The sequence below is a fragment of the Syngnathus acus genome, chromosome 15 (genome assembly GCF_901709675.1).
Source record: "Syngnathus acus chromosome 15, fSynAcu1.2, whole genome shotgun sequence".
In the NCBI taxonomy this organism is placed as follows: Eukaryota; Metazoa; Chordata; class Actinopteri; order Syngnathiformes; family Syngnathidae; genus Syngnathus; species Syngnathus acus.
In genome coordinates, this window is record NC_051100.1 from 1483964 (window position 1) to 1501085 (window position 17122).

General features: G+C 43.3%; 1 protein-coding gene across 2 annotated transcripts in view; it reads left to right on the plus strand.

Moving 5' to 3' along the window:
• lrmda (leucine rich melanocyte differentiation associated) overlaps nucleotides 1-14560 on the plus strand; it is a 165812-nt gene extending 151252 nt beyond the window's left edge. The window contains exons 7-8 of one of the 2 annotated variants that reach the window (XR_005100490.1): nucleotides 11050-12523; nucleotides 12664-14560. Coding sequence is in view for 1 of the 2 variants with exons in the window: in XM_037272480.1 (XP_037128375.1) it covers nucleotides 11050-11129 (80 nt within the window). In the remaining variant the exon portion in view is untranslated. Of the gene's footprint in view, nucleotides 1-11049 lie in introns of both variants that reach the window. The other variant, XM_037272480.1, reaches the window with a different exon arrangement.
• The last annotated feature ends 2562 nt before the right edge of the window (nucleotides 14561-17122 follow it).

Genomic DNA, 17122 nt, shown 5'->3' on the forward strand with positions numbered 1-17122 from the left:
TTATTCATTGCAGCGAGCTGCGTGAAAGCCTTGTTTGGATTCGCCCCTTTGTGGAGAAGACGGACATTATTGCACATGTCGGGATTTACTCGCCATTCAAGCACGTGACAAAGTCAGCTGAATCAAACATAAACAGGGGGACTTATTTTGTGGGTCAACTCGTACCGGTCGGACTTAAAGGCCGATTATGTCGAACTAACAAGCATTGCGGTACAAAAAAAAAAAATGGAAAAGGCAGCCACAGTTTGAGGATCTCGTAGGTCTTTTAAGGTTTCGAGCGGCTTTGGGACTGAAAAGAGTGAGGTCACCAAAAATGCCAGCGAGCCTAAAACAACCTTTTAGTCTGTCACTTCGATTTCACTGATTAAGCCACTTGAAACAGACGGCGCAGGTTTCGCTGTCACGATAATACGGGCCGACAAGTTATTTCATCGTCGTCATTTGATTTGTGAATGCTTTCTGGCACGCTGTGTCACTGCAATGCGAGACGAACGGATTGACTGAGTCATTTTTGGTCGGAAATACAAATCTATCCCAGATTGTTGTGATATAAAAAACTTCCCTGTCCTCCCGCAGGACATTTATGCATGTAGACATCATCCCTTCCGTTCGGTGGCCATCAAACTGTATCATGGCTGATGGAAAAGTGGCATTGCGTGTAGTTTGTAGTATTTGTTGTGCATATGGGCCGAGTATTTTGCACAAACAAGCAAATTATAGTACAAAAAAAATTGTACCGAGGCATGTGTGCCTGTAGCTCCTCACAAGAAAGCTAAAATATGTCAGTTTGACACCATTAGCAAGTGTTAACACACAACCTTTGGCAGCGCCCGACGACCACGCAACACCATCTCGGGGGTTTTTTGCGAGTTAAGGATTGAAGCGGTTCGAAAACAAAGACAGGGAAAGCAGGGCATACTATTGGACAAAGTGTTCTGCTCACATGTCTGGCAGTGTTCTTCTTTATTTGCACACTGTGACCCTGACATGTAATGTCTCTGGGCGAGCCGACTGTTTGTTTCACGCCCTCTGACCCAGTATGATTCTGGCTAAACTATATATATCCTTTTGTCCTGAGCCTTCTAGTCTCAGTGAGGAAATATATGTTGCATTATCTCCCATGCTTTGCTTTATGTAGCAGGCAGTAGATTGGAAAAAGCGCAGCTTGGAAGGATGATATTAAGATAACCTTGGGAGGTAAGTGATAACAACCATCTGTCCTTCAAGCCTTAACGTTTTACACTCGAACCTTCAGAGTGGAAGGTAATTCACAAAAATGGTGGAATTTCTTTTTTTTTTCCTCATAAGAAATAATGTAAAGTGGATTGCGATGATGACACATTTTATTTCACCGATGCTCACGTAACCTGATTTCAGTCTCTGTGGCTAGTGAATCATCCTTCAAGGTGAAATATTTGTAAGTCATAAATATGAAATAATGAACTGAAAGAAAAATTCCTTACCTTTACTCCTGTGGTTGGCTTGCACACGATAAAGGCCACAATCTATTTTTAAGCATGACCTCCAAAAATCAGGCACCGTCATAATCCGAGGAGTCCAACTGCACTACGCATCATAAAGGTTAACTATTGGGGTCATGCTTCAAGTTACAAAGTTAACATTCCCAACATCATACAATTCTAAAAAGCGGTAGAAACAATGTGACCAACTCAACCATAGCCTTTAGCTTTTAACCTTTCAGCTACATAGGTCAACATTTGCTGGGTGAAATTATGAAGGCCAAAGATTTACCATGATAATTGCTGGATAAATTTTCGGGAAACCCACCAAATTGTTTGAAATATTACTTAGCTTCTTAAGACAGAGCCTCCGCGGCGATGAAGCCGCTAGCCTCTGACAGGGTAGCCCTGACAAATCGCCGGTCTTAATGCTGTGATGTGCAGTCGATAATATTTGGCTTCATTAATTCGCGTGCCCTGAGAAGACATCCCGGCCCTATTAGTCCTGAAATCTCATCCCCTTCTTGGCCATACCTCAGCTGTGACTCAACCGAGCAGCCAAGCGGATAATACGCCCTGAGCTCTGAAACATGTACCATTATAATTAGCTTTGTCAGGTCTGAGCCCCTATAACCCTCATGCAGATAATATGATAATATGTCTTCATAACCAGCTGACCTTACATGCTCAATATTTCTCCCCTTATGAAGATTACATGTCAATAAAGTAATTGAGTCCCGGGGTGTGCGGCGAGTGAAGATTTAGGTTATTGGACTTTTCAGGGGCAGTGATGTACGAGCGTTATTATTCCGCCTGTCAGGGGGATGCGCAAGGGAGGCCGAGGACAGTCCGAAGAGTGTCACGGGTTGGGCGGGCGGGCGGGCGGACGAAAACAGAAAATCATTTCTCATGAGGTGAGACGGATCAGCAGTTAATCATGGCCTCATAGCTTCATCTCTTCATGCGAACAGTGGATATGCCTTATCAATTAATAGTCGAAGAGATGCTCCCGAGCCATCTGTCTTGAGTGAGCAGCTATGGACAATTCTTGGTTCGATGCTACTAACGATCTTTGTATAACTGCTGCAAGGATATATACTGCTAGTAGAATTTTATTACCTTTTTTAAAAATTGGAATAATTAATGATTTAGAATTATTATTTAGGATTCAATTATTTCGATTTTTTTAACGTAATATATTCAGGCACTTTTCACTTAAACCAGGGGTGTCGACCTCCAGTCCTCGAGGGGCGGCGTTCCAATATTTTTTCCAAGTGACCCTCATTAAACACACCTGCGTGAAAAGATTTTGTTCATTTTCACGTTCTGATATATATATATATATATGTAATAATAATTATTAATAATTTTGTCCATTTTTGAACATGGCGGCAACATAAAATGGGATGAAAAAAACCATGTATTCACTCTCACCTGGTGCTGTACATGTATTTACAAAGCCGTTAATATCAAACAGACCCTGTAACCTTGTCCTAGGTACTTCTTGTCCTATGCTACATGCTTCAGACTGTCTCCAAGAATCCCCATAAATATCTTTTGGTCCATCATAATTTGACTGTCAGCGCCAGAGACAGAGGTAATGGCATGTGAAAACAAGTGCGAGCAAACAATGGCGCTCTGACACATTTTCAACTGTGAGGGCGAGATGGAAGCCGGAGACACACGCATAGGCGAGGTGGGACAGCAAATGTTAAAGGATATTTTAGCGTGTCCTCTCAGATTAGGCCTCGGAGATTGATATCTTCCAGTTAGATGAAGCCTTGACGTGAGTGATCCTGCCCTTCCATCATTGTGACAAGTGGCTCTCGGCTAACGCTCACCCGTGTTGATGGGCACGTGCCGTACGCCACGAGGGCCCCGGCCAACGTACCCGCCCTCCTCTCGCTCTGCCATCTCCGATTTCTGTTGCCCTTCTCCCAACTGTGTCACGTCCAATCACTGTCCGGCTGGCCTGGCACTCGGTCGAGCAGGCGGGGAGCGGGAGCCCTTGGTAGGAGCTGCCTCACAGGCTTCAGGATGGACTTTGAAATGATTCTAATAACGGGGTGCCGGTGTGGCCGCAGACAGTCGAGTCGCTTACAAAGACCAGGATACCCGGGCACTGGAGGTGATCAGGTGTCGCCTGCCAGGTTGGCTAATGTTGAAAAAGACATCAGACAGTCGAGTCACTTACAAAGACCAGGATACCCGGGCACTGGAGGTGATCAGGTGTCGCCTGCCAGGTTGGCTAATGTTGAAAAAGACATCAGACAGTCGAGTCACTTACAAAGACCAGGATACCCGGGCACTGGAGGTGATCAGGTGTCGCCTGCCAGGTTGGCTAATGTTGAAAAAGACATCAGACAGTCGAGTCACTTACAAAGACCAGGATACCCGGGCACTGGAGGTGATCAGGTGTCGCCTGCCAGGTTGGCTAATGTTGAAAAAGACATCAGACAGTCGAGTCACTTACAAAGACCAGGATACCCGGGCACTGGAGGTGATCAGGTGTCGCCTGCCAGGTTGGCTAATGTTGAAAAAGACATTGATTCGTTTGTTTGTCTGTGCTCCAAAGCTACATTCAAACCGAGGACAGTTTCGATTCATGTTTGGGGTTTTTTGGACTATGCAACAGTTGAAGAAAGTGCATTGGGAGCAAGAGCCGATGCATATAAAAGTGCACAAAATTTGGCCCACTATTTGTGACTTGATGGAAATGGGTGGTGACAGGTGGCGAGGTGCTGTTTGGTGCAACGATGCGTGAAGTCCATCATTGTCTGTGCGGTTTAGTTAACGTGGCACTTAGCGACTGACATTGTTCTGGAGCCAGCAAAACACTGTCATTGTCATGTCATTTGTCTTTTTGGGCCATCCGATTTGACATGCATCGCACAGCCAGCGCCCCGCTGCCGGCGTCTTACGGTAGTAGGCGTGTTTGCCCAGATGCCGTTTCGATGCACTCGACGCGTTATTTCTGTGCCAAATCCTCTTCTCGGAGGCCACTTGTGTCCTTGCGCCGTGGCCGCGGACCTACAAGCTACCTTCCTTTGAAGACTTTTATGCGGTTGTAATTGACCTGACAATGGGGTTCATTACGCAGTCCCTTTCATGCTGTTTTGCCTGATAATTATTATTTAATGTGTTCAGATGGAGAGCATCATTAATTCATCCCTTCCTCCAATGTCAAAGAGATGAACAGTGAAGTTATCACTCTCTGGTGATTAATATTGCGCTCTTTTGTTATTGAATCCTGTCCCAGTGATTAAACCTTCATGGAGTGACTCACCAGCGGCTCCTATTAACGTCGACATTACCGAGCACCACCGATGCTCTAATTGCTGTTTTCAAGCCCCCCCTCCCCCTCCCTCTGCTCCAACCGTCCTGGCCAGAGCTTATCTGTAGCATTTCTTTTAATTAGAAATCCAGGGCCTAATGAAGACCGTAATCGATCAGTGTCACGGCGTCCGTGCGGTGGCGTGCGATTCATATGTTGACGGAGAAAATGAGCACCGGTGATTAGTGGCATCATTAGTGGCTCGGCGCGCCCTTAAGGCTTGACAATGTCGTTAAGTGACTGGCGCGGTAAGTAATCGTCTTGTCATTGTAGCGCTGACGGGAGGTTTTTGTAATTGTTTTCCATGAGAGTTGCTCGATGACGGCGGATGCCTCGTCAAAGACGCTCGGAGGAAACTTCATAATCTGGTGAAAGCAACCTCGTCTTATCTCCGCACTCCAGAGCGACTGTAACCACTGTTCTCTCCTGGCTCCGTGTGGAATAAATGTCACTAAAATTAATTTCATCCTTCCCCCCCCCATTAGAACCTCCTTCCACCTTCACTCACACAGCCGCAGACACACAACTGTGATATCATACTTCAGTCAAAATTTATGTGCCCCAGAATTCAATTTCCTCTCTCGTCCTCGCGGGTTGGAAGTACAGCGACTGATAGGCGTTTATCCGCCTATAACTGTAATTCAGCCATCAGTGAATAATGCAGTCCTCTATTTAAAGCGTTTGATTATGGCCATTTAGTCAAATGGCGATGATGGAGTGTGGTGTTACATTGTTAAACACATACCTGTATCCCTGTTACATGGCATGGACGTAATTTAGAATTAACATATTTATTTTTAATCTTTAGGTACTCCTACACCATCTATTCAGAATGGTATCATAAATTCGATCATGTTTTCTCAAACCGGGGCCTCAAATCCTAATAACTGTGCGGTGTACGTGGTAATAAATACATTTAAATAGACGCCTTAACAACCTTTCCTATGCCATATATCATGTCTTAATAAAAACTTCACAGCAGACGTGGCATCTGTACAGCTGGAGTTTGATAGTTGTGCGCAGTGTGTCGTTCCTTCTTTCTTTTATAGTCTTGCGTTCCAAAGCCAAATCTGCATTAAAACACAATTTGGCAATAAAAAAAAAAATGCTGTTTAGCAACATTATTTTAATCTAATATTTTTTGGGAAGAGAATATAATAAATCATAATACTATAGACACCTGCTATTAGCGAGCCATAGGGATCAGGCTGGCCATCAAATAGCAAAGAATACAACAAAAAAAAGTTTGGTTAAAAAAAAAATAATAATAATAAGATTCAGCATGCAAAATGAGGAAGAGTGTTCCAGTTCTTCCAACAGTTCCATAAACACTTATTTCTTTGTTATGAACTGCGGGAAAGGCCATTTTCCCCACAGCAAAATAATTCTAAATATTTAGTTGAATTGCCTGACATGAAATGTCATCAAACTTGAAATATATGCTCAGGATAGAAGCGTCTGAAATTCACAATTGCTTCCAGTGACTTGGAACAGGGTGTTCCAAAATAGCCTTTCTGATTCAGCAAGTCTAAATCTAATCATGATGACCTGCAACAGCTTGCTCTGGACTCAAATAAATGTGCATATAATGATCAGTTCCAAATATTTGAATGAGGTGAGCGTCAGTGTTGCTATGCATGTGTTCTTCTACTGTCAGCGAGCCTTCCCTTTCTTTCCTCCCCCTCCCCTCCCCTCCCCTCCCCTCCCCTCCCACTTCTCTCTGCCGCCTCCTTGGCTTCTGCTGGGTGAAAAATGGCCCACATTTCCCTGATAGCCCATGTGGATGTGGAGAGTATAAATGGCTAATGAATTACAGATGAACATTGACGCAAATGAATCTCCCTGATGTCCCAGGGTTATATGGCAGCTATTTAAAAGTTTAATCAATACGCTGAAGTTGAGAACATGCAGCGGCTGCAGTTGCTTGGCCGCAGTAAACAGTCGGGGAAGGGGAGCCAGCCCGAGCGCGGGACGTGCATCATGACGGCGGGCGGCTATGTGTGTTTAATGGACTAAATATTTTTTATTGCAGGAGGGTAAATGTCAGTTTACTTCACAAAGTTGCGCTCGGGAGTTCTGTTTCAGCCCCCCCGCCGCGAGGGAGACGGATGTCACCTCAGCTGTTAAAATGACGGAGTGTGCATGCACATCATTAAAATGACAACATGCGCCTCGTAATAATTTTACTCAACAGAGTGAAGCAGCCATATTTCTACTTGTGTTTTTGAAAAGTGCCACCTTATATGCCTGACGATTTTGTTTCCCAGACCTTTGGCCAAACTTTTGCTTAGCAACAAGTTGCTTCCATGACGTACTAGCGGCTTGTTAACATTCTAAATGACAAATAGAACATTATTTTCCTTTTATTTTCATGTTTGTGGCATATTTAACAACTGAAAAGCAGCTGTGTGCCATAAGAGAAGGACACATCTGGAGTATATTTGTCCTGCTTTGCTTTCCTGTTGCCTTTTTTTTTTTTTAAAGTGAATAATGGGTTTCATTGGTCATTTGATTTACCTCATTGTCTTCCATCCATGAAATGAAACACACATTTAATATTCTAGATGGGAACATGCTTTGCGTGCCATAACAAGCTACATCACAGTCCAATGGCTGTTGGATTATGGGACACGGAGGGGTTATCTGTCTACCTGCCCCCACCCGCCCAGAGATGCCGACTGCATCTCGTGACGTTGGGCTGAGCTGATAAAAGGGTGACTGGAGATGGATGGTGAGCACAATAATAGCTGGGGCTCACAGCAGCGTACACCCCTCACGCTCATAAGTCACTCTTGCAGAAAAACTCTGACCCCCTCTCTAAGCTCCCCCACATGCATGCGAGCATTTTGTCACTCCTTGGAGATAATACCGAAAGTGTAATTGCCTTGTTAATTGCACCCCCACCTCCCTTCCTCGTTGCATTTTTAGCCTCCTTGATGGATGGCGGTACTGATGGAATTGTTGGCTAAGTGGCCAAAAAGCAAGGGTGAGGGCAAATAAAGTAATAGGAATTGGTGAAAAGGGGGGAAGAATAGAGGAGGATATAAGAGGCAGGCCGAGGGGAATAAGTTATAGGACGTGAAAAGGAGACAGCCAATGGATTCATGCCAAGAATAGATAACCTTGATGTTAAAAGCTACATCTGTCGGATATGTCTCGTCTGTGACATATTGATGGCCCTTGAAAAGAGTCAAGCTGATTGTATGCAGGGAACAATCATTAAAGCCTCTACAGCTCCCTCTTCTCTGACTTTCTCTTATCGCTGCATAATTTGGGCTGTGTGTATGCATGTGTGTGCATTTGCGTGCGTGCCCTCTAATGAATGGCCTTTTTTTTTTCTCAACGTGTTACAAACAGGATTACTCTATTCGTCGGCACTTAGGAGGCACCAAGTATTACGTGAGATGTAAGCCTAAAAAGATATTTTTTTAAATGTGCATGAATTGCAGCATTTTTATTGGGTTCGTGTGGTCATTTTTCAGTTATGAATACTAATCTTTGAAAAAGGATTCAAATAGTTGTCTCTTGTAGAAGAACCTGCACATGCGCTGAGTATAAAAACTGGAACATCTTATTTTTTGTACCATAGTAATTCTACTTTATGTTTGGGAATTTACTCTGAATTTTGCTTAGTGATTTTTTTTTTTACACGCCCCGGCGTGCCTGACAATTTAATTGGACTAGTCAAAATCAGGTCAAAGTTGTGGCGCAGGTGCACTGGATTTGCATTCAAATTTTTTGACACATTTTTACCTGAAAATCAAATTCCAAATTGTACGTCGGAGCGTTCAATTGGATGTATTGTTCACCTGTCAACGAGGTATGGGAGCCTTTAAAAAGAGACTAGCCACTGAAAAAGCAAAGATTCCAGCAGACACAAGCTTGAGGGTACATATTTGTAGACTTTCATGGCTAACCTTCACAGATGAAGTGAAGCTGAAGGGCCCTGTAGCCTTCGCGCTCTGCTGAGTTCACCGCTTGTCCGTGAGGGACTGAGAAGGACCGAGGGGCTCCAGTTCTTGGGCACTTATCGGGAGAAACTTTGTGAGCACTGATGATGCAACACCAGTTTTGGGAGAGAGAAAGACGAAATGGAAAAGGAGCAATAGGGAATCTTGGACTTTTCTAACTCGAGTTACATCCCAGCTCCGTTTTCATTAAAAGGTGCATAAAGTTCCCTTCACAGCGAGAGCCTGTGCTTATTACCGGAGAAGATGGACAAAGATGGCAGACAAAACGAGAGTAACTACGCTACACGTCCCTTTAAGTGCTTGTGACGCCTTTGGGAGCGCACCTGATGAACTTCTGCTTGATACCAAATTGCCAAAGCACTCCTCAGTGGATAACTTCCCAGTCACTCCACGATGGCAGTCCACTTTCACGCAAGCATAAGACACAGCGGGAACAGCCGTTCAAGTGATGGATTGTTACAAAAATATTTGCCGACTAAGAGTTTGGCCTTTCTGCTGCTTGGCACCTGCGGTTGTTCTTTCAGCTTCTCTCCTCTTGATTAAGTGGATATTCTGTATTGTCCTCTCGGTGAATGCAACAGTGTGCTTCCATCATGGGTTGTCCTCTCAACGGGGGCTTGATGTCTTTTTCGCAACATGAACATGCTTCTCCATAATAAGAGTTGGAGGAATAACCATAGCGGACAAAGCAACCTTTAGGTTTCTGCTATTAGAGGCCATTGTGTTCTTCATTTACATTTAATCCGTTTAGAATTGAAATGACTTTTTTCAAATGAGGTTGCTCACAGTTCCTTTGCAAAAATGCAAACTAAAATATCACCTGTCAAGGCTTTTTGAATTCGAGGAATGGCTTTTACTGGTACCTCCCTCAGTTCCCATGGGAACGATTGTTGCTAAAACTCAGCAAATCCTATGTTTCTCAGCATCCGTGGAACAGACTGTTACATGGCCACCCACACCCCCACCCCGTCCGGTGCCTGTCTGATCAGACACCCCCAAGTCCTGCGGTGTCAAGCCCAGTCTCCAGCCCAGTCTCCAGCCACGTTACCTTTGTCCTCAGGCAAAATGTGGCAGCTGGAGTTTGGAACCTCCTTACTGTCATCCGCACACACACGCAGACTGATGAGCATGTAGTAAATCCCACTCACGCACCGGGGGGGCAGGCAGGCATGGAGCTGGTCCCGGATGTTATCGGAGGTGACAGCTTCTCACACTTGAGTGTTTGGATCACCTCAAGTAGCTGGGCTGCGAGGGGGGAAAATGAGCACCGCTCCACTACAAAGTCCAGATTTAGATTGACTGAGCTTGTCCTCGGGCCCGTGGGCTGCTTCGACTGCTGCAGTCTGACAAGAACACCCACTGCTGCCGCGAGGGACTGCTGTGTGCACATCTGCCCGCACACTTCATATATATATATGTGCATGCGTGCGACCACTTTGAGAAGAGCGACGTGTCAGGTTGCTTTAAAATTGAGGGTGGCATCAGAATATGCTTGGCACTAATATGGCACCGGTATCTCTGTCCCCGTTTCTGCTTTCTGTCACTTAGTCGCCATCTTCTCCCCGCCCTTGACAGTGTCTCTTTGGATTAGGTGATTGTAGTGGGAGCAGCCCTCATCCCGCCCGCCAGCGACACTACCTTCCCCAGTAGGGCCCCTCCTCTTTCGCCGCCTCCTGCTCTCACTTTGCACTTGATGTTAAAAAGCCTGGCGAAAGACGTAGTTGTTCTCCTGTCAGAGGATCATTGACAGCACTAATGCCACTTGTCCTTGCCTCAATTGGCGAGAGGTGATGCCAAGCTGTGGCCCGCCCATCAAGTGGCGGCAGCGTGTGACTCGAGACGCGATAGGGCGGCCATCTCGGTCGTCTGATGATGCAGGGTGTCTTTTATTTACATTTTTGCATTCAGCATTCACAAACACGTTCTAGGTTTTAAGACATCGTTTCTCAAGGGTACGAGGGAGCAATTGAAATCAAACATGAGTGCAGCTCCTTCATTAGCGAATCCACCATTGATTATTATGATGTCATGTGTTTTATACGCCTGTTAAATGAATGAACAAATGCACTCTTGACACACCTGCCTTGATGGGGGACTATGCTTGTCCTCGTAGGCGTCGTCTTGAAGGTGAAAGGATGTGCCGAATATGCCTTCTTATACTCTCTCCTCAAAACAAGCTTCATATTCTAACCATGGGGTTTGCAGCATTTAAATCTTGTGATGATTGGGCAAATTGCTTCTAAAGTGTATGATCTGATATTTGGTTTCTTTTGACAATTTTTAGGCCACTTTGCCAAGTGCCGTTACATCTACTACGGCAAGCATTCCGAAGGAAACAGATTCATCCAGAACGACCAGCTTTGATGGCACCGTCTGGTCCAGGAACAAGAGGGACATCGGAGAACATGGCTGATGACGCACAGGAAGAAAAATAATGCAATTTATTTTTTTACATTCCACTGATGATAATGCACTTAAATCAACCGACTGCTTTGAATCGGTAACAAAAAGATCTTTTAAGACAGTATTGTTGACTTGTGTAGCTGCCTTCTGCTTGCGTGTGCGCACACACACGTACACACACAGTGACAAACAGTTTCAAGCTATTGCGTGTCTCAGCCTGGCAGCCATGATGGATCACCCATCTACTGCTGCCACTAATCAAGGGTGAAAGGGGTGACGGTCACACACCTGAGACCTGACATGGACACATCCGCCCCCCGACACACACACACACACACATACACAAGCACACACACGCGCACAAAATAGAAAGCACTAAAATGTTGCAAAATGTTGGCGATTGGACTCTTTCGATTTAAAAAAAAAAAAAGATCTGGTTCTTATTTTAGATGGCGAAAGAAAATCCTCAAATCTCGATTTGATTGTGTGAATACATTGCAATGAATATGCAAGATACAAACATTTTGAATTCCACAATGTACAATGAATTCCACTGGTTTTAGTCAATGAAATGTAATCTACAATATAATTTTGGACCATGTTTTGTAACATTTTTCACTGTAATACTTATTTTTCAAAATAAGCATGTTGAGTTGTTGTTCACTCGGGGACCGGTGACCAAGATTAAAGTTACAAATCAGGCATTATGACAAATTCCTCATTTATGCTGACACAAAACTTTTGAATTGTTTTAAATCTATTGTTTAGCCATTTAACATTTGTACTTTTTTTTGTGACTGTCAATCAGTTAACATTACATAATGATTGTGTACCTGCTCCTATGATTGATTTTAACTGAAGTATAAAAAAATTGCACCAGACACTTGCCTTGAATCTAAAAACGAATCTCAAACTCATAGGGCAGTTAGTCAGGCGTGGTGCCAATGTTACCGTATGTCGCTAATTACTGACATGATGTAAAACAGTCCATTTAAATTGAAAGCCCAAATCACCGTCTGTATCCTGAAACATGGTGTCCCGGCTGACTCTAGGCAAAAGGTTGGCTACAGCAGACATACAGTAGCTTGGCTGCAATTCCTTAATAGTAGTGCATGACAAAGTATAAAACGGCATTGTCCAAATACTTCCGGACCCAACAGTGGAAACCGTCTTGTATTTCATAGCGCGCACACATACAGTACAAAGGCTAGCAAAGGAGCCTGCGGGGCTTCTAATGCAGAATGTCACTGATCTGTTCTGATGAAGTAGCGTGTCATTTTTGCTTTAGCAGGAAGTTCCCAAGCAGCCAGCAGCTGTGATGCCGAGTTCAGGGTCAAGAAGGCCGCAGCCTGCAGGTGAATGTGCATCTCTTATACCTTAATTAACCTAGCAGCCTTAAAAAGGCATACCTCACGAGCTCAGAGACGAGCAAATGTCAAGGCGCCGTGGCACCGGCGTCCGTTCTCAAGATGCGCTTTGCGCTCCGGTGTGGCAGCTCGAGAAGGAACGCACGCTTGACGAGGATGGGAAGTGACACTCAGCAAACTCGGGATGTCCTCCAGCCAGCTCCGGTGGCTCAGCGCCTGTCAATTCTAGCTCCGTCACCGGCAGTGGCTCAATGGCAGCGCCTGTGACACATGTCACAAACTTTTAAATGTCTGCTCTTTTCAGCAGGATGGCTGGGCGCACGCTGCAGCCAGGGGAAGGATGACATTTGTAGCGTGCGTGTGTGTGTGTTTGTGTTCATGCCTATGCACGTGTTGTTGTGTGGCCCTCTTCTTTCTGCCTCCTCGGGCTGTCAGTCCCAGTTTCCTGTGAGCATATCACAACGCAGACAAATAAATCTTGTCATTTTGAAACGCCGCCACTAGTGACCACGCTCTTGAATGACATGTCAGCTGGAATATGGTCACACAGTCCTGTGGGAAGTGGGCACGGACTACACTGTGAACCACGCTCGCATATCAAATTGACGGAAGGCGATCACAATAGTGCATGATCTCTGACATTTCCATTGACTATCTGAGCATAAGAGTCAGTAACGCAGCGTTGGTTGACACAAACGAGTTGAACCCCCAACTGTTGAATTTGACCATTTTTATTTGTACAACATACAAGCTCCTAAATTTCTTTTTTTATTCAATTTCATCATTTTCTCCTAACACAAATGGTGGCTGTGCGTGATCGACCTCCCCAAAAGGCACGCTCTTGTTCTGTGTGACTCGGTCCCCTGTCAAAATCACTAAAGGCCAATCATCCCATCACAGCGTTCAAAGCCCAGAGCTGTGATGGCTGATTGACATCAGCTAATGCAAATATACAAGGAGCCGCAGGAAGAAAGGGGACTCGTCTTTGAGTGACAACAGTAAAAAGAGGGTCGTTAAAACAATGTTTTAAAAATTGTTGAAATATGATACTTCCAAAAATAATTAAGGCATGTCTTAGTGTTTCATTTTAAAAAAAATCTCATTTTGTGTTTTTGTTTGACATTTTGTTTTTTGGATACAAATATTTTTATTATGGAGAAACAATTTGAAGCAGAGCTGAGTAGGGGGAGAATTAGAATTCAGCAATGTGATTGGCCATATTAAGGACGATAAAAGAAAACCAATGAATTTATTTCACAGGGGGAAAAAATGATATTTAGACGAGTGCGGACGTGCTTGCTCTTCGACAAGAAACATTTGTCATTGGTTGTGGGACGGAGGGTTGTGGGGGGGGGGGGGGGTCTGTGCTGTTCTAATTAGCTTGTCAGGGGGCCTCAGGCTGAGCGGGCTGCTTGTGCTAAGAAAGATGGACACACTGACACGCGAGCTGACAGCCAGTCGATAATGTGGCAATTAATGTCATAAATAATTCCACTGCCAATTATGTCAAAATGGACTTTCACGCTGCGACTCCCTTATCATTTCCTCTGATAAAAAGAACAAGCCCTCTATAATTAAATGGCTTTTTATATGGAAATAGAACATAGCCCCTTCACATGGTGCCGCAAGGAAAACATTGTGAATAAGAATGAATCTGCTTTCTCTGACCTTTACCTCAATGGAGTCATGTGACACAACCTCCAGGCTCTTAAAATGTCATTGGCTTGTTTGCTCTACAAAAGATAACCTCATTGGAGAATACAAAGACAATTAGGAACTAGTGATCGATCCTCACTGATATCCGTAAAAGGTTGCGAATGCTTAACCATTAGCAGGGGTATTGATCGTGACACTGCATCACTCGCTGGGAAAAAATGATAACCGTTCCTGGGAATGAGAGGCCGATCAATTGTGGCAGGTAAGAAGAGTCTGTGCTGAAAGGCTTCTCAGATGTGAATGTGTTGTTCTCAACAGTTTTTCTTGCAAATTTTTCTAAATAGAAACATAAATCCATGGCCAATCCTGGAAAAAAAAAAACAGTTGCATTCTCAGCATTCCCCCAATAAATGCTTTACATTGACTTTCCGGTGGCTTGTTTGTCACGCCAAGTGGCGGAGGCGAACGACAACCACTCACCATCAGGCTGACACCAACCCCCCCTTGCCAAATGTATGAGCAAATAAAGTGAGCGCAGCACATGTTAAGGCCTCCTAATGCACTGTAAAACAACGTTCAACGCGTCTCGCCTATCTCGGTCGGGGCTGCGAAGGTGGCCCTGATGCGAATAATATACAGCCTGCCAGCTTCAAGGTTGTGTTCACGTGCGCAACTACGCCGCCAAAGGCCTTGAGAGGACTATTTGACTAAGTGAGTAAATCAGCCGCCTGCTTGGCACAAGGAGAAATAATAACACGCTCTAACCAATCACAATGACTGCACGGAGGCAACAGAAAACCTTGTCTTTGTCGTTGTTGTTGTTTACCTGTGGTTTTGTAGTTTATTAGAAGTGCATGTTACATGCTCGTCACGGCATTTTCCACATTATTGACATAAGGATGTCCTTAGAGGGAAAAATGAAAATGACATCACAGTTACTAGTCACAGCTCAGATTGTGAATCACATGACCAAACGAGAGGAGAGCCATGATTGTTTAAATATTTTAACTTGGTTCACGTAAAATATATATATTTTTCCCTCAAAAAGCTGTTTTTTTAAAAGCTATTTTATTAAAATGCCTTTTTTATTACTTTAATGTGATTTAATGCTTGTAAAATTTCCAACGTTTTCACATGTTTTATGATAAGCCTAGGCTTCTTCTACTCCTTTTTTGAACAGTGATATTTATTGTTTGTTTTTTTTTTTTTGTTTTTTTATTGATTTTGTTCTTTAAATCAAGTTCGAAATAAAGATTCATACTACTAATATTACATTCGTTGTCTCTTAGAAAAGCCAGTTCTCGTTTTTGTACTTAATTGTTGTGTCATTTATTGGACATGCATTGCTTGTTTTGAATCAAGCACTTAAATAGCATAATTAATGTGAGCATCCCGAGGGGCTGATGAATATTAATCATTGGCACTGTCAGTTGCATGGCTGCTTTTTTTATTCTCATAAAATACTGACCTTTACCTAGAATATGATTGTTTATTTATTTTCATGGAAAACTGAATTTATTGACCCTTTTTGTTAGTCATCAAATTCCGACTTTTTTTTTTCTCTTTAGACTTTGTCCTCAAAGTAAACTTTATTCTCCTAATTAATGTTAGGGCACCTATAGCCCATCAGGTTTTGTTTTCATTTGAGACAAAGCCACAAAAAGTAAAATTCTACAATGGTTGCATGTTATATGAATATGAAATGTCGCTTTTGCAGTGTCACAGGCATCATTAAAACAACAATGACATGCAGTTTGGCAGGAGAAATGCGCTAATGATAGAGAATTGCAGGAGCACGACGAGGCACGCGTGTAATGCATGCATGTTAATGTTTACGCCCTGAGGCTTCGGAGGCTTTATTTAACACGACACAAAGCATCAGCCATTGATTTTACACGCTCGACTTCATCAATCAAACATTTGAACGCACATCCCGGGATACATTGACATTTACAGCTTCTTCGTGCACAGCACATGGATGTGTACGCATCCATGTGCATGTGCTTGACAAATTACAAAGACATTGTATATCTTTATGATAAAAAAAAAAGTACTTGTAATTAATGACCCTTACAAAAAAATGAAATAAATTTGAAAAACAATTGTTTTCCTGTCGTGACCTTGTGAAAATGAATTCAACGTTTCCCAAATTGGTTAATTTTAAAATTTTATACTTGCAAATTATGACCTGATTCACACAAAATTGTTTCAAATTCATCCGTTCAATGACCCAATTAATTACTTGAATTCAGTGACGTTCGGTGAGGGTCATGACTGGGGAGGCACTGACCTCTCTCACCCCCACTTTCTGATTGGCTGTTTGATCTGACGTCACTCGGACACTCCATTAGGTACACCGCCATTTTCAGTTGTAGCGAACGATTCGGTGAACGATTCTTTTGAACAAATCTTTTGAGTGAACTGAACGATTCTTTTGAACAAAATCTTTTGAGTGAACCGATTCAAAAGACGGTTCGAACTGGAATGCACATGATGAGTACAAAAGAGTACAAACGGCCACTATCTGACATGTATCAATAGTCGACTGGTTAGTGACACGCGTTTTCATCTGGTAAGAACGTGGTTCGATCCCAGGTGCGAGCACATATTTAGATCTGCTTTTAGAATTGGAACCTCGCTTTGTACAAGTGGACGCATATGCAAACATTTCAATTATTCAATATTCATTCATTTATTTCTTTTACCTCGTGTAGTATACATATTGAAGTATCCATTATGGTGTACCTAATCACAGGCCACTTCATTAGGGAAAAAGCTTAAGTGAAAGTGAAAAGCATTTAACCAAATGTCAGATTTTCATGTTTTAATTGGCGAATATAAAAACAAGGAATAAAACACCAGACAAGTTTTAACATAAATGTTTATTAAAATAAGGATAACAACAATAATAATAATAATAATAAAAGTACA